This window comes from Diplotaxodon limnothrissa, linkage group LG9 (genome assembly GCF_057381915.1).
Source record: "Diplotaxodon limnothrissa isolate DT_005_m linkage group LG9, D_limnothrissa_male_GT1.1, whole genome shotgun sequence".
NCBI lineage: Eukaryota > Metazoa > Chordata > Actinopteri > Cichliformes > Cichlidae > Diplotaxodon > Diplotaxodon limnothrissa.
This window is the reverse complement of record NC_140604.1, coordinates 32,467,941-32,486,481: the sequence shown is the minus strand read 5'-3', so window position 1 is coordinate 32,486,481 and position 18,541 is coordinate 32,467,941. Positions and strand designations below refer to the sequence as shown.

Genomic DNA, 18,541 nt, shown 5'->3' with positions numbered 1-18,541 from the left:
GCAGCTTTCACATTTATCCAGACTTGGGACCGGATGGATCTTCTTCGGTTCAGTGGTTACAATGTGATAATCTGAGCAGGAGGCACAGATTAGCTGAAGATTCCAATAATAGAACATCCAGCTCCTTCGAGTCAGCTGACCCTACCTTCAGATTATAAAGCCAGTATTATTATTCTGAACATGCTACCAAAGTACAAACCTGGGGTACTTTGAATTTACTTCACAAATTCCATTATATGTTCTTTTCTACAGAGTAACACTGCAATTTTATAGATGTTTAATTAGTACTTATAGGGGACATTAAAAACTGAAACTTTAAAGGACTTTAAAATCTAGAAAATAAGATTTAATAAGTAATAACTTTTAATTTAAAAATTAATATTTTTAATTGATTATATTAAGTAATAATTATTAGACCTCACCGTGAATCGCTACCTTATCGTGGTGGAGGGGTTTGTGTGTTCCAGGGATCCCAGGGGCTATGTTGTCTGGGGACCTTTGCCCCCTGGTAGGGTCTCCCATGGCAAATTGGTCCTGGATGAGGGACCAGACAAAGAGCGATTCAGAAGACCCGTATGAAGAAAACATCGAGGGAACATTTACCCTGCCCGGGATAGGGTTACCGGGGCCCTGCCCTGGAGCCAGGCCTGGGGAGGGTGCCCGAGGGCGAGTGTCTGGTGGCCGGGCCTTAGTCCATGGGGCCCGGTCGGGTCACAAGCAGCTTTACAGGAGACCTTGTCTTCCTGATAAACTTGATTTTAATTTCAGTCTTTCTTAGGCTTCCACACTCTGACAAATAGATGAAAGAAAGGAGCTTAAATCAACAGAAAAAATAAAATAAATAATGATAAATTCTAAAAAAGCAGCTTTAGGAAGTAATATAGCTCAAAATCAATAAATTAAAATGAAAAATGAAAAATAATTTACTAAATATAGTATAAAAATGCCAGCTAACATTAGTGGGCAGTGATACTTACCACATATGTTAACAGTCATATGGTTTGAGAAACAGACCAAAGAGCCTCACCAGGTGCTCATGCAAACTTAAAAGAATCTCCAAAGTATCTGAACACAAACAGACATAACATAACATTTGAAGCATAATCAAATAAAACAATAAAAACTCCCTAACACATTATAATAATAATAATAATGGATTGGATTTATATAGCACTTTTTCAAGGCACCCAAAGCGCTTTACAATGCCATTATTGAATTTAGACTGAATTACATGAATCTGAGACTTCACAGAAATATCTTCTCTGTGTGATAACTGACCGCTGAGGCTGCGTTAAGCCGTTTACTAGTGAAGAAATCCTGAAGCCTGCTCGCTCATCGCTGATTTTATAATCTCTCTGACCAGATCCTCTTCAGCCTCTTTGCCTTGTCAAGTCAGGTGACCGATGAGATAAGCTCTTTAACTCATCAGAACATCGTGACCCCACAGGGACCTTTTTACCTGGGTGCTCACCAGCCAATCAGTGCTCAGTCTGGTCTGCAGAGACCCCCTAAAAGACCCACAGTGAATGGATGGAACACACACACACACACACAGGCTCTGCTAACATTTATATGAAAAACTTGCAGGATTTAATCAGGGAAGACAAATTTGCAGAGAATGAAAGCTCAATAAAACAGAATTATTTTGATTTTTCTATCTGATGCAGCTGCATGAAAGCAAAGTGGTCACACTGCTGACTTACAGCAAGAAGGTTCTGGGTTTGATTCCAGGATCTTTTTGTGTTTGCATGCCCTCTCTAAGTACTCTGGCTTCCTCCCACAGTCCATAGACATGCACGTAAGGTCAACTGGAGATTATAAATTGGCTGTAGGAGGGAATGTGAGCGTGAATGTTGGATGGAAGGTTGTTGAAGCAGTGGTGACTTTTAAAAACTCAAACAAAGACGTTAAACAACTTAATCGAGTAGCACACAAGTTGGTTTTTTTGTTTTTGATGTCACAGTTAAGAAGCTACAGAGTAGTGACATCATCAGGGTTGTGGGCCGGACTGACTTAGACACAAACTAAATAGAAACAACACACACTCTTTATTGTATATATGCAGCTTTTCCCACATAAAATGTACTTTGCAGGCCGCACAGGTACATTTTTAGGGTTTACTATTGGACGATCCCAAATCTGAAAATTCAGCCACTGCAAACCAGTGTGCCGTTTAAACACCACTGTTTGACAGACTGACTGCAGCTGAGGATGGAAGTCTTTGTTCTGCAGCAGACGTGCTTCAGTCAAACCAGACGCTGCAGCAGGTGGAGAACCATGCAGCTCATCGAGACTGCAGGACAGAGACCAGCAGTGCAGACTGCGGGCACAAACCATGTACAGAATAACAGATTTTTGTAGGTTTTTCAGTTCTACTTTTAGAACATCGGTGGTCTGAGGCTAAATTGTGCCCATCTGCGGTTTCGATTGAACCCCCCTCGCCTTTGTTTCGACCATCAGTAACTTTGCGTAGGTGAGTGAAATGGTTTCAGTGTTCGAACAATAACTGCAAGAGGCAAAGAAAGATTAGAAACTCTCTGAATTTACTTTCAAAATTCGAGTGCAGTGGTTACAAATAGTTTTATTTCCTGGTTTTGTTTTTCTTATTATTTTTACCTGCACTCCCGACTCTGATAAGATGTTTGACATCTGAGCCACTGTGCAGCTAAGGCACCAGATGCATATGCAGTAGGTTAGAACACTCTCAATGGTGTCTCTGTAGAAGGACACCAGCAGTCTCTGTGTGAATTTATTCCTCCCGAGAATTCTCAGGAAGTCTCTGTTGGGCCTTTTTCAGCAGCTCGGAGGTGTTCGCACTCCAGGAAAGGTTCTCCTCTGTGTTGGCTCCCAGGAAGCTTGTCACCTTTTCTACACAGAATTATCCAAACATGGCATCGATCGGTGGGACACTGAGCTGCTGCAACTACGTGCGCAGCCATCTTGCAAAACCTGTTTGCAGTTCTGAAAGGGCAAGTACAGAGCAAATCTGTACGATTTTTCTTTCATGACTGAAATCTCGTGGTGCCAGTAAAATTGTGAATGTAACCCTTGCTTAGATTAGAAACAGTTTAATTAAACTCTCTACGCATACTGCATGCATTTAAACAGTAAAGCAGGCTCCTGTTTCCACCACTAATTGCATGATTTTAGCTCTGACGTTACTGTAGCTCTCTGCTTCTGCCTCTCCCGAGTCCCCTGCTGCTTCTGGGTCTCGGCTCTCTGTAGATGGTAAATTACATGTGTTTATGTCGAGTACAGAGCAGGATGGGCTGGGTGCACTGTGGTCAGAGTCTGTGGAGCTATTATTACCTCACTAATCAGTGGGTCACCTCGCTGGCAGGGTAATTTGCAACACAACAGGCTCAACCTTCTGCACGAGCTGCAAAATTTGTCTTTGAAACTTCAAATCTGCAGACACAACATAAAACCCACACTGAGAGGTTAAACTCCGCCTGCTTGGTCTTTTTATTCTTTATTTCTTTTTTACAGTAGATCATCACACAAACACTTCTACCCTTTCTTACAGAGAGGCATGAAAATGAAAGGGAAAGAAAGGATTTGTTTAGGGTCACATAGAAAGAGATCTGAGGGCTGCTTTTGGAGAAACGAAGCTCACATCCTGACTGTGGAGCGCTTCTAGTTTACTCCTTTGATCAGTTCATCTCTTGAAAAACATAAACACTGTGTCCTTGAGACTTTATGATTCCCTCAGGATCACTTTGCTGTTTGTATAGTAAGAGGATGTAATGATGTTTAGGCTGAAGAAGAGGAACATTGCACACAAACAAAGCCTGTCTGAGTGGTCACATGGACAGACGTGACCTGGATAATTATGGCGAACAACTTCCTGTTTCATTGGGGGAGTGTTTGAGATCAGAAGGAATGAAGATCCTATTAACTTTTCTTCTGTAAACTCTTGTCATTGTTTTGTGTTTTTTCTTGTAAAAACGCACGCCAGCGCCGTGGACACCCAGAGGCAAGTCTTAATCATGATGTTGGCAATTTAGGTCCATTCACTCGATTCTGAGAGGAGATGCGCCAACATGGGGGGTCATAAGTCACGTGTGCTGCAAGCACCGGTCACAGACCTGGATAAATGGGAACGCTGCGTGAGGAAGGGCGTCTGTGCTAAATGAGACATGCAGATCCACCCACTATGGGTGTGACAGCAGGCTTAAGCACTTTCACCTTTAGCTGCATTCACTCCCATTCATTTGGGACTATCTCACAAGCGCCCCCTGCTGTGCTCTTGTCTGAATGGCAGCCAGTTTCTGTACAACAAAGTTAACAGGAAGTGCATGCTCAATCATCCGGGTAAGTAAATCCCAAAACTTGATTCTGTTCATCTGGACGTAGCGATCAGTGGGAGAAACGTTTCAGTGGGCTGTTTTCAGTCATTGTGCAAAGGTAATGTTTATAAGGTTGGAAGCCGGCAGTCAGCTGAGACTGAAGAAGTCACTCGGATGAGTGACAAAATGTTCCTCCCATAAAAACGCTACATCCAGATGAACAGAATCAACTTTTTGGAATTAACAGGAAGTGGACTTGTTCTCCTGGACGGCATCTGGATCCATTCAGGAGCAAGTTTTTTAAAAACTGAAAAGTTTGTTAAAGTTTTTCTTTGAGAGGAAGAAAAACGTCTTGACTTCTTTTCATCTCCACAATAACTTCTTAACCCCAGAGTTTCAGTCAGGAGCATCAATTGTTTGGTTTAGTGCAGCAGGTATAAATATATGCAAATAATTATTTACATATAATGAAAATGATTTTGGTGAAACAGCTGTTTCACCTCTGGAATCATTGATTTCCATGTTTTTCACCCTTGGGAAGCGAGATTCTCTATTCTATTCACTCTATTAACTGAAAGAAATATAAAAAAAAGGGACATTTTAGCTCATTGTGCTAAACATTAAAGGAGGTGTCAGGTTTTGTAAAATTTAATTCCTGGATTATGAAGTGATCGTCTGCCCTGAAGCTCTGAAGCTTTCACCGTTTTTAAATCACATTACATGATTTTATTTTCCTTTCACCACAAATCAAATCCTCCTTCCTCTGTCCTTTCTTTCCTCATTCCATCAGCTCATGCTCCTTCCCTTTATCTCATTTGTTTAGTGTTCTTACGATCATTGGTTTTTTCCTCTCTCCACTCTTCTAGAAACTGATCCAAGTAAAGACACCACCCCCTTTCCTCTCTCCTCCCTCCCTCCCCTATTCTCTCTCTCAGCAGTCCCTCCTCCTTTCAGTTGTCCTCACACTGCATCGTACCTTCCTCACAGCGAGTCTCCTCGGCTTGATCGTTGTCTCTGCGTCACTGTGGTCGTGGAAAGGATGCTGTCCCGCAAGCTCCTGGCTCTGCTGGGGCTCCTTGTGCTCTGCAAAGGTAAGAAAAGTCCAGTTTTCCGACAGAGCAAAAGCTTAAACCTGATTTATGCTCAGCTTTATCTTCAAGATAAAGTTAAAAATAATTGTGTCTGTTTGTCTAAATAAACAGAAACAGACATTCTGAGTGTTTGTGGAGTGAGAAAGAGTTCATTGAAGTGTGAGGAACAGAAGTGAACACCGACTCTGCTCCAGTGAGGAGTTTCCGTCTGGTGGTGTTAAAGTCAATAAGCAGCCTGTTATCCACTCATTGATATAGTTTACTAATGTGTGTGTGTGTGTGTGTGTGTGTGTGTGTGTGTGTGTGTGTGTTCCGGGTGGGGTGGGTGCTGATTGGATGAGTGCTTTTTTATAGCAGCCTGATCCAATTGAGGGCAGTGTTGCGCTCAGGTGTGGAGAGCTGCTCACACAGGGAGTCAAACCCCCAACTCATAACGCACACTGATCTGGACTGTATATAAAAGATGGACACAGTTGCAGAGCTGTAATAAATCTATATGAATGAACTGTTTTCTGTTTGGCTTTATTAGCCTCACATGATTGTGGAGTCTTTACAATGTTTTTTCAGTTGATTGAGGTTTGTGGACATTCATCTATGCACAGCTCTCTTTAGGACCTCTTTAGCACTTTTATTCTTTCCTTTTTCAGCCACTCTGTTGTAGATGTGCTGCTGTGCTGGCGATCATTGCTCTGTTGCATGACCCAGTTTCAGCCAAGCTTTGACTGTCAGACAGATGGCCTTACATTTGACTAGAATACTTTGGTATACAGAGGAGTTCATGGTTGACTGCACGGTGCCCAAATCATCAGCCCTCCACCTACGTGCTGACAGCTGGTATGAGGCGCTTGTGATGATTGGTTTTCTCCAAATGTGGTGCTGTGCATTATGGTCAAACATCTCCAGTTTTGCAAACCTAAGCTGCACTGTCACGTTCTTTTTAGAGAGAAGAGCCTTTCTCCTGGCAACTCTTTCAAATAATTTCTATACTTGATCAGTCTGTTCTAATTGTGCTGTCATGAAGTCTAACATTTAGCACGCTAACTGAGTCTGAGATGACTTCGTGCAGGCTTTTTGCAGCACAAACACTGTGCAGAGGTCCAGTTTAGTGACTCAAGTCAGCAAAGGTGAGGCTTAGCAAACAGTTAACAGGTAAAGCTTCCAGCGTCAAGACACCTGTCAATCCAGGTGCCCCTAATTCCAGTATCCAGATGGGTGTATTATAATAAGATTCACCCCATGTGCAGGTGATGGAAGGAACTGAAACCTGGTTTTCTACAAGGCTGTGAACATGATTATTGCTGTTGTAAATTGGGGAACTGTTACCAAAAACTGCAATGCTTCTAATGTCCACCAGAGGCTGGCTCCAAAACACGAGTCAAGCCCCACAAACTCCCACGTTAAAAATATCCTGTTTGGGCAGATTGTAGAGAGCTCTGAGATTGCAAAAACTGTAAAGGTGCAGCCCAGATTGACTCACAAGTATTCACTTATTTCTCCTAATTTAATTAAAAACGCTCTACTGGGTTTCTTAAGCCTCTGTATTAGGATGGTGATAATCATGAATGAGTGTCTTTAGAGGAAAGGGCTCACAAACAACAAACCTTTTAATAATAAGCATGGTTATAACCCAGTTACACTAAGTGCTTCACAGTCTGTATAGTTGACAACATGCAGGCTACAGACACTTTAAACAAGCTAACGAGACTCCCTGCTATCTGAGATTAATCAGCACAGAGCTAAAGAGGCTAAACTAACACCCAGCGTCACTATCAGAAAAACAGACCTGATCCAAGCGCTTACAGGTGCACTGAACTGTAAACTAATCTAATGACCTTTGACCTGGTCATGAGAACATTCTCTCACAGCCGGGTGCTTAAAAGAAAACAAAAAAAAACAAGGTGGCTAACAACAGCCAAATTTACACTCTGTTGTTTTATTTTGAGCTGCCTGCATGGGTCAATAAATGCTTCTTATATTTGTAGGGGACAAATATCAGTCATTGCATCAGTCCAGTGACAGAAAATGTGTCAAGAAATTAGCAATACATAAGCTAGGGCACGCAAGACAACACTTGCCATCAGGTGTGGGTTTAAAGTGGACATTAAGCTCATTTTTAGCTTTACTAGAATAGAATAGAATAGAATAGAATAGAATAGAATAGAATACCTTTTATTGTCAATATGCACATGTACGATGAGACGCACAGACGTGGGAAAAGAGAGGGGCGGTAAGGTGCACAGTTCTGCGGCACTATATACATATGAGCAGTCCCAATTCAAAAAAGATAAAATATACAAATATATCTACAATAGTATTGCAAAGTTCAGAGAGCAAAATAATCCTAATTTATCTCATACTGGACCTGAGTGTAGCCCCTCAATTCATCCTGTGTCTGTCTGAAACAAGGAATTTATTCCGTCCCTCACTGTGATTGGAAGCCCCTTTTAATCAGAAGGTTCAAGCATCAGATGGGTGGGGCTTCTGTGCCTAAGGCTGTCCCCTCTGTGTGAAGCAGTACATTTAGACTGGGGATTATTTGTGTAAATTAAATGAGGAAAAACATAACAGGCCATCTTTAAACTCAACTTTATATCATATTTGCAGAAGAAAATGTTTCTACTTCATATTCAGACCAAATTTAGCAAAAAAAAATGAGCTCAAAAAGTTTCTTTGCTCAGTTATCTGTGATTTATGACAGATGAAGTTTTCACAAATTATTATGGAAAACAAAGATACCTTTCATCTCTCCTCTGAGATGGAACAAGTTCAATAGGAGAATACAGTCCCAGAAGGTTTAGACTGTCAAGTCCCAATTCATGTAGCGGTCCGACAAAAGTTGTTACTAAAATAGAAATAGCATCTGTGTTAAGCTAATATTAGGCTAATGTTTCTGCAAACTACAAAAGAAGTACTACAGAGACTGTCTACACTTTATTAATTCAAAAAAGGCACTAACAAATCCTATATTTTGTCACTGGCTGCATAAATCAGCTCATTTATATAACTACTCCCCCACTCCCCCCCATCATCCTGACTGACACCCCCATCACCTCTGTGGACTCATTCCGCTTCCTGGGTACCACCATCACCCAGGACCTGAAGTGGGAGCCCACCATCACCTCCGTCATTAAGAAAGCCCAGCAGAGGATGTACTTCCTGAGGCAGCTGAAGAAATTCAACCTGCCAACACGGACGATGATGCAGTTCTACACTGCAATCATCGAGTCCATCCTCACCTCCTCCATCACCGTGTGGTACGCTGGAGCCACTATCAGGGACAAACAGAGACTGCAGCGTGTTGTGCGCTCTGCTGAGAAGGTGATTGGCTGCAGACTCCCATCTTTGCAGGACCTGTACACCTCCAGGACATTGCGGCGTGCAGCTCGGATCTCAGCTGACCCTTCTCACCCTGGACACAGTCTGTTTGACCTGCTCCCCTCAGGCAGGAGGCTCCGGTCCATCCGCACCAGAACCTCTCGCCATAAGAACAGTTTCTTCCCCTCTGCTGTTGGACACATGAACAATAACCATATGACTGTTCCCGCTACTAACACATGACCCTACGCTGTGTCACTGCATCATTCCATGTTTGGCACTGATCACCACCTGCACTCATGTATATATCTTTCAACGTAGCACTCTTAATTCTTATTCTCATGTATATATCTCATGTATAGCTCATGCACATATCTTTCTACGTAGCACTTTTAATTCTTATCCCTACTTTTATTTTTTCATGTCTATTTAAGTGCTATTTATGACACTATGTTTGCACTGAAGCACCGCAGCAATTTCCTAATGTTGTAAACCTGCTCAACATTTGGCAATAAACCCCATTCTGATTCTGATTCTGATTCTACAAAGCTGACTAGCTAGCTTTAGCATGTAGCTAATGTTAATTTAAGACGTAGACCGCAACACAACATTAATCATTGGTTTTAGCAAGCAGTTTGAGATGTTTTTTATTTTATGGTTTATTTGTAGAGGGACGAGTGTGTAAAATGAAACAACACTGCTGATGACAGTATTTTGGCTTAAGCTAGTTAGCTTAAGCTAACTAACTAAATCTTACTTTTAATTAATTAATTAACTCTAACTAGCAAACCTGTCAGTAGATAGGCTATTATCTGAATTCAAAACCATTTATTACATAATAACATAAAATGAGTCATTAATAGTCTTTATTTTTCATTTAACACAATCCAAAGTAATGTGAAGAAGCTAAAAAATGAAATGACTTTCAAACTGCTGCAGTTTCAGTTTTTGAACCTGTTACTGTCTGTCTGTGGATTGTGCCTCTAATGTCAGCCTGAATCTATGATTCAGTTTGTGAATCATCCAGGATGATGACACTGGCTGTCTGCTTGAAGCTGTTATTTAGCTACAAAAAGTGGTATTCCTGTAGAGCTGCGGTCTACAGAAGTCAGACTGATTGTTGGGGCTCATTAGTATCATTGACTCTTTACCTTGAAATTTTTTAGTGCCTTAGCTTTAAAACGATATAAAAATCTACTAAACTGAAATGGATGAAACAAATATTCCCACTGTAGCCTGTAGAAACTTTGGACCCGTTTTTCATTTTAATTCTACATAAAACCTGAATTCAGCTGTAAAAGTTGAGTTTGCAATACAACTTCCTGATCTTCCATGTTGTGACTCCAGGCCAGGAGGAAAGTGAAGCAGGCGAATCTTGTGATAACTTCACCGACCTCGACCTGACCCACTGCTTCGTGGGAACCACCCTGTATGTGCGGCTCCTGCTCTACACTCGCTCCAACCTCGACTGTGGCCGCGAACTGAACCACCACCACCTGTCCTCCCAGCCACTCTTCAGCCTCTCCCGTCCCACCGCCTTTGTCATCCATGGCTACCGGCCCACCGGCGCGCCCCCTATCTGGATTAACCACATAGTCCACCTGCTAGCAGAGCAGGAAGACATGAACATCATCGTGGTGGACTGGAACAAAGGGGCAGCCAACCTCAACTACTTCACTGCTGTGAGTTACACCAGAGAGGCCGCTCTCAACCTGACGGGCTTCATCATGACGATGGAGGTGAGACAGACCTTCAGCCCAGACCTTTATTTTCCCTTCCTGTAATCATCCTGCAGTCTATTGTTGAACCAATAGACCAATAGAAGCAGCATCACTCATAGGTTTGAGATATGAATGTCCACTTTAGCTTCACGGTTCTCACCATCTAGGATTATTAGAGCCAGCAGTGGCCATGGTTCAAGTTGTTTCTAGTAGTCTCAGTTGGCAAAGTGTACCAATGCAATGCAAAGACACAAAGCAGAATACATAAAACTTTACAAACTTTGGACAGATTGTTCATTCAACTAATGTGTTATTTATCAGAAACATACATTAAAATGCTCTAAATGGCACCAAATCCATTTCTCTACCCAAGAAGTCCGGCTCAAAGCCTAGAATTACCAGTTCAGCCAGTCTACAGATGTTTTTAAATGACAAGTATTAAATATTTCCCAGGTTACAGGTCCTTCAAGTACTTAAGAATGGATCTAAGTTTTGGTGCTTTTGGTATTTCCGCCACTGTGTGGGCACATTAAATTTTAGTAAAGAGATTAGAAGACATGTCTGTGTGAAAATCAGCAGTTCTGTCATGTCCTTTATTATCCTGTATACTTAAAAGGTCTTTATGACAGAGTTATACCTCACCTGTAACGCTGAGCTTTTGTGCCCACAGGCTGAAGGAGCCTCTCTGAGCTCAGTTCACCTGATCGGCGTCAGTCTGGGAGCTCACCTGGCTGGTTTTGTGGGAGCAAACCTGAAGGGGAAGATTGGCCGTATCACAGGTAAAATAAAGTACTCAGAGCGGTGCAGTATGCGAGTAAATGTACTTCATTATCATGTATTCATGACAGATGTTCTTAACCTTTCAGTTTAATGAAAGCAGCGCTGTGGAGTGAGCAGGCGGAAAACTACAAAAGCACTCACATACCTCCTTGCTTCTTTCCTTCCTCCCTTCTTTCCTTCCTCTTCTCCAGGTCTGGACCCTGCTGGACCGATGTTCACCAGGGCCACGCCGGAGGAGAGGCTGGACCCCTCGGACGCCATGTTTGTGGACGTCCTTCACACCGACATGAACTGTAAGCATCTAACGCAGAATTAATAATAATTTAAATAGTGATTTAATATCATTTTAATATTGACCCTTTTTACTTTGATCATTTACACACAAAGAAAGCAACTGGAAAATAAATAGCTTTTAGTTGTCATGGTGTGAGGAACAATAAACAAAATCTGTTAATTTACAAACACTAGTGTTGCCTGTGAGGTCACAGCAGCTCTTATAGGATCTTCTATTGATCAGACCCACATCCCTAAAAATGTTTTTACGTTATTAGCTGGTAAATCATTCAAATCTCTTTCCTTCTTTTACAATAAATCATTTTATTTATAGATGAATACATGTATTTACTGATCATAAATTATTCAGACATATATTTAATTATATTTTACTTATTTGTATTAATATGCTTTTACATAAACTAAAAGCATGAATATTATTATGAATTACTATTATTATTACTGTTATTTGGAAATATTCCACATTTTTTTTAATAAAAAAGGGTTGGCATTAGAAGTAGAGATAATTCTGTTTATAAACATTGTTTTTTTCTTAAATTATTAGTAGCAAGTTATATAAATATAGTTATATAACTGAATGAAAATGTTAATATAATTTTAATTAATTCTAGTTATTATTTAACACGTCTTACCTTTCTATGAACCTAGAAAGTATTTATTAAAAAGCAATAAACCTTCGTGACCTCATGTAAGAGTCGCTGTGTTACACGCTGTGCTCTCCGTGCGCAGCCTTTGGACTGAGAGGAGCTCATGGCCACATTGACTTCTACGCCAACGGAGGCGCCGACCAGCCGGGGTGTCCCAAAACCATCTTTTCAGGTGAGCCCACACACAAACTAGGGAGACACACACACACATTAAATAACACACATGTGCTGAGCGCAGTGTGATCTCTGTCCTCCAGGTAAATCTTACTTTGTGTGTGACCATCAGCGCTCCGTCTTCCTGTTCCTGTGCGCTCTGAACCGAACCTGCACCCTCACCGGTTACCCCTGCTCGTCCTACAGCGACTTCCTGGACGCCCGCTGTCTGCAGTGCGAGACCTTCAAACCGGCCTCCTGCCCCATACTCGGTGGGTGCTGACACTGAATGACCGTGAGAGGGAAACGATTAAGAAAATAATCAATCTCCTGCTACATAATGTTTACAAAAGCTGTTCTTCCCCTGCAGATAAATACTCTGCAATTAATCCCGTTAATCCAGAACTAGGCTTAAGTGAGCAAGTTTTCCATCGTCTCAATCAGGAAAGTTCATCTGAGTTTAAATTTGCTCTACGTGCGATTCTGCACGCATTTCAAGGAATCTAAATTTAAGTGATGCTTCAGAGAAAACAGAATTAGATCTCGGCTGCAGACTAATAGACTGTATATAAAAGATGGAGCCACCATTGTGACGACACCTATTGGTTCTGAAGCTTTAAACAGCGCAGATTTAAAGAAGCCTGTTCACAGAAATTAGCTGCAGGTCTGCTGGGGTGCATCAGGGGGCGCTGATGAGCTAGTCGTCAGTGATAACCTGCTACTTAGCGACCAGTAACTCACAGAAAGTGTTCGTATTTGTTTCATTAAGATGCTGGACATCTATCAGGCACCTGATCTTAACACCTGTACGCTTCACCTGCAGGTTATGACGTCAGCCCGTGGAGGGAGACTCTGCAGCAGCTCGGACAGACCAAAGTCTTCTTCAGCACCACCGACGCGCTGCCCTACAAGAGTAAGTATGACACACGAACCTCATAAAAATTCACGTCTCAGGTGAAGCAGACTTTGAAAAGAATGGAATTTCGCTGTAGGATGCGTTCAATGCCCCTAACACTGGGAGCGACGTCCTCCTATAGTGAGTCGCAGCTGCAGCACAGACTTGCCCTGGTGGTTATCAGAATCAGAATACTTTATTAATCCCGAGGGAAATTAGGGTTACAGCAGGCAGCACGCTAATGGCGCATGCGCACTTACAAAGGAACCTTCTGACCAACTTTACACAAACATCACATTGAGGAGACATGTCAGAAAGGTAGGCTGATAGGAAAAAACAACGAAAATACATAACATGAGGTAAGAGGAGGAGAAAAAAACTCCACTCAGACTGAGCTCCTAGTGGGAGAACAGTTTGATAACAGAAAAAACACCTCAGCACAAAAAGCACATGACTATCAATACACCATAGAAACACAAGACAAGCAACAGGGGCGGGTAAAGGGTGAGAGAGAGCCGCTGTAGACAGCGCATCCGGTCCTGCAGTGTGTCTGCGCTGGTCCAGTCGACCGCCATCTTCTCCGGTAGGGCACAAGCGTCGAAGGCATTTGGAAAGGGAGGGGGGATCAGTGTGTGCATATCAGTGTATGTGTGTGTGTGTGTGTGTGTCCAGAGTTCAGCTGAGACAGTGTCCTTCGCCCCGACAGGCTAAGTAAACAGTCCTCCAGCCAACCCAGGTGGCCTTGCATGGAATGGGAAGAACAGTCATAACACAGTCGTTATCAGGGAGTGATTGTTTGGCTCCAGCCTTGAGGCTGCAGCTGGCGCCGTGATGGGGGTCCGCAATTTTGAAGCTGCTAACTAAATGAAAAGAAAGGCATAACCTCAAGCCAGGGACGTCCTAAAATGTGATTAATTTGTCCCAAAAACAAGGTTTAAAATGATCTTGCCACACAGTTTTTGTTTCTTTTGCACGGGTCAGACTAGACTCTTTTGGGCCTTTAAATTTCACATAAATAAATGCACTTCCTGTCTGTTTGCCACACAAGCAGAACTTGATCAACCAAACTTAGGCCCTGATGGTTCGTATCTACATCAGGTATTATTACGTTATTGTGTTCCCTAGCAACCACCAATCAGCGGGCTAAACTGGCTCAGTCATAGTGTTAATGCACCTGTAACCTTAGAAAAGCATTGTATCATTTTAATATATTTAATAATATATTGACAAAACTTTCATTACGCGTGATGTATCATGTTGCCTAGCAACCACCTATAGCCAGATTAAAAGCACAGCACTGTAGCATGTGCTGGTTCAGTAAATGTCCCAAATGGTTTGATTTCAGCAGTAAAAACAGGATTTGACTTTAAATTATAATGTAATTATTTTATTAAGAGTTTAAATTTGCGTCGACAAGAATGATTATTATGATTTTGTACTCTGACTGTCAGAACTTGAAAGAACAATTTCAAAAAGCCAAAATAAATCACTCTATATCACAATATTTACGTGAGCACAGAGTTAAGGATTTGAGGTTAGGACTTGGACATCAGAGAGTTAAAGAAGGATTTGGACTCTGTGGATGCTGACCCCACTGTGGGACCCCACCTACAATATGTGCTTGGACTTTTTTAAGAAAAAATATTTTAGGACCTTTTAACAGAAAGGAGTGATGATTGAGTGATGATTGAGTGTTTTGTTGGATTGTAACGCTGTGTGTGTCCCGTGTGTGTCAGAGCTGATGTACAGAGTGGACATGGTGACATGGAACCAGTACCTGCGCTGGGGGTTCGTCTACATCCGGCTGCACAGCGGCAGGAACGTCACAGAGGCCCGAATAGACCAGTGAGTCTTTCTGCTGTTTCACACAGACTGGATTTATGAAAAGCAGGAAAATAGTTGACTTTAAATTTTAATTCTGAGTCAATGAAGACTTTAATGACATAGATAGATAGATAGATAGATAGATAGATAGATAGATAGATAGATAGATAGATAGATAGATAGATAGATAGATAGATAGATAGATAGATAATCTTAGCAAAGGAGATAAAAGTCATCTTTCAGTTTTTTGTGTTTCTTGTTTTCCAACATAAACACACAAATACAGACTTTAAATTAATGAGTTAAACCTTACGGTCTCCTCGTCTCTGCGCACAGTAAGCTGCTCCGGTTTGAGCAGTACACCTCCACGCGGCTGCTGGCCCAGTTCGATGAGGATCTGCAGCACATCCAGAAGATCTCCCTACGAATCAACACCGGCAACGTCATCGGGCCTCGCTACAAAATCCGGCTGCTGCGAGTCCGCTTCACGCCACTGGAGCTTCCTGAGAGGTCGGTGGATCAGTTTTAGTGTTTCTGAATAGGAACCAGTCTTAGAAGATAAACTGTCTCAAAATCTATGTGGAGGTGTCTCTCTCAGTCTGACCTATGACATCCTAAAAGGAAACAAAACTAAACTGTTGTTCTCCAAAGCCTACGCCTCTAAGGAGACGTAGGCTTTAAGGAGACGTAGGCTACATATGTGTACATATATATACATATATATATGTACACATATATATATGTACACATATATATACATATATATGTACACATATATATACATATATATATATATGTGTACATATATATATGTATATATATGTGTACACATATATACATATATATATGTGTACATATATATATGTATATATATGTGTACATATATATGTATATATATGTGTACATATATATATGTATATATATGTATATATATGTACACATATATATACATATATATATGTATATATATGTGTACATATATATACATATATATGTACACATATATATACATATATATGTACACATATATATACATATATATACATATATATATGTATATATATGTGTACATATATATATGTGTACATATATATACATATATATATGTGTACATATATATATGTATATATATGTGTACATATATATATGTATATATATGTATATATATGTACACATATATACATATATATATGTGTACATATATATATGTATATATATGTGTACATATATATATGTGTACATATATATACATATATATATGTGTACATATATATATGTATATATATGTGTACATATATATGTATATATATGTGTACATATATATATGTATATATATGTATATATATGTACACATATATATACATATATATATGTATATATATGTGTACATATATATATGTGTACATATATATACATATATATATGTGTACATATATATATGTATATATATGTACACATATATATATGTATATATATGTACACATATATATATATACATATATATATGTGTACATATATATGTATATATATGTACACATATATATATGTATATATATGTACACATATATATATATACATATATATATGTGTACATATATATGTATATATATGTACACATATATATACAAAAAAACTGGGATTACCTGTAAATACGCCGACATTATTTGACACTTTGGCCATGTTTGATATTGCACTGGAACAGGAGATGAAGGAAAAGCAGAATAAGTCCACTTCAAAGGCTACAGTTTGTATTAACAGATACATTTTTTTCTCCTTCAGGCCTTTGATGTGCCGCTTCGACATCATCATGGAGGAGAACATAGAGGTGGCGTTTCGGCCTCTGCCCTGCGGCTCCCGCCTCTGACTTTAACACAGCCTAATTCCCTCTTTGGAAACCCATCGGACTCACCTGTAATCCTATTAGAGGACCCTCGGGCGTCCTCTGGGTGCTACAGGCTCTCCCATCCCACCAGGCGGACCTGCGGGGGCCCACACAGGAGAGCTGCCAGCCTCCTCGCCGTGCTGTGGATTACTCCTGGTTTTAACAAACAGGAGGATGAAAGCTAATTAAAGTTATGTTAAGCTACAAGAAAACTGAGATTTTTAACAAGATTCTGGAAGAAGCTGCTGCTGAGCTTCATCGGTCTGCGTTCATGTTGGGTTTATCTGGGCACAAAACCCGCTGGAACGCGAGACCAACAACTGCACGACAAACAAGGCAAGAAGGCACTCTCCGTGTTTGTGGCTCGCGAGGGAAGTCAGCCAAAGTTGAGGAAAAGATTCCTTCACCTGAACTCAGCCAACTTCAACTGATTCCTTCGCTACAGCCCTTGTTATTCTCAGCAAGCAATCATTCATGAATATGCAATTACAAATACACAGGACATTCTCAAACAGTCATATCTGAACAACATCAGTGTCTGTATTCTGTGTGTGTAGGTGCATGTGTGTGTGTGTTTCCAGCCATACTATACATAGACATAGAAGTAGTAGAAGTAAGCGTCTTACTAAACTATAAAAACAGGAAGTTGCAATAGGTCATATCTCAAATACACATGTAAAGGTGTGAAGTCTTGCACATCAAGAAACAGAACAGTCTGGTATCAACAGCTATAATGGAATTACAACGTCAAGGCTGCTTCCTCTCACACAGTCTTATCAGACCTAATAAGGATGTGACTTTGATCAGCATGCAAACGATTATATATTTCTAAGCACAAATGACAACATAAAAAACATCTCACTCTTACAGTTCACCTGCTGTGAAACTCACACTGTCCACAAGGAAATGCAGAATTTATCTGTGTGTTTGAAGACGACACATTTGCAGAAGGAAAAACATTTAGATTACTTTTTGTAAATGTTGCGAGTTTGTCACTGACATCGAGTGGCAGGGACAGAGTTTACAAAGGAGCTTTTAAGCAGTATAATGTCATAAAATCTGGATTCATGGAAAGAAGCTTTCCTGCGGCACTCTCAGGTGCGGTGATTACCTGTAATATGTTTTCATCATTGCTTCTAAGCTTTCTGATCTCCTGAGTTCATGATCACATGGTTCTCTGCCTAAAACTGCCCAAAGAACATCTCCCCTTTAAAGCATGAACCATGAAATAATTGCCACACATAATTATGTCATTTGCCACAATTCAAAATCATTTTTGTAATTTATTGACTAAAATTTAATTGTGTATTTATTTATTTAGGTTTTCGGGGGGGGGGGGGGGGGGGATCCCACTGATGATGTAGAAAACTCCCAAAATCTCATCAGACACACTGAGTGCTGAGGCGTTAAACCCACTGAAGAGCGTTCACTGAGCCATGTGACCGGTGAGGTCTTGCACTAAACGCTGCTCTCTGGTGACCTGTTTTGCTTCTCCTTCTTCCTCGTTGCCTTTCTACCAGCAGCTCTCGAGCGTTTCTGTCTGAGCTCCTCACAGACCCCCTCCTGCTGCACACGTAAAGCGAGCGCTCTAAAAAGATCCGTTTGGAGACGGATTATCTCTTCGCTGCTGCCTGAACTGTGACGCTGCCA

General features: G+C 40.9%; 1 protein-coding gene across 1 annotated transcript; it reads left to right on the top strand.

Moving 5' to 3' along the window:
• Positions 1 to 5,325: 5,325 nt before the first annotated feature.
• Positions 5,326 to 16,993, top strand: lipib (lipase, member Ib). The gene is made up of 10 exons (XM_085363055.1): positions 5,326 to 5,380; positions 10,043 to 10,434; positions 11,087 to 11,195; positions 11,388 to 11,489; positions 12,220 to 12,309; positions 12,395 to 12,562; positions 13,114 to 13,203; positions 14,922 to 15,030; positions 15,346 to 15,519; positions 16,789 to 16,993. The coding sequence occupies exons 1-10, from the start codon at positions 5,329 to 5,331 to the stop codon at positions 16,871 to 16,873; spliced, it is 1,371 nt and encodes a 456-aa protein (XP_085219181.1). The 5' UTR covers positions 5,326 to 5,328; the 3' UTR covers positions 16,874 to 16,993.
• The last annotated feature ends 1,548 nt before the right edge of the window (positions 16,994 to 18,541 follow it).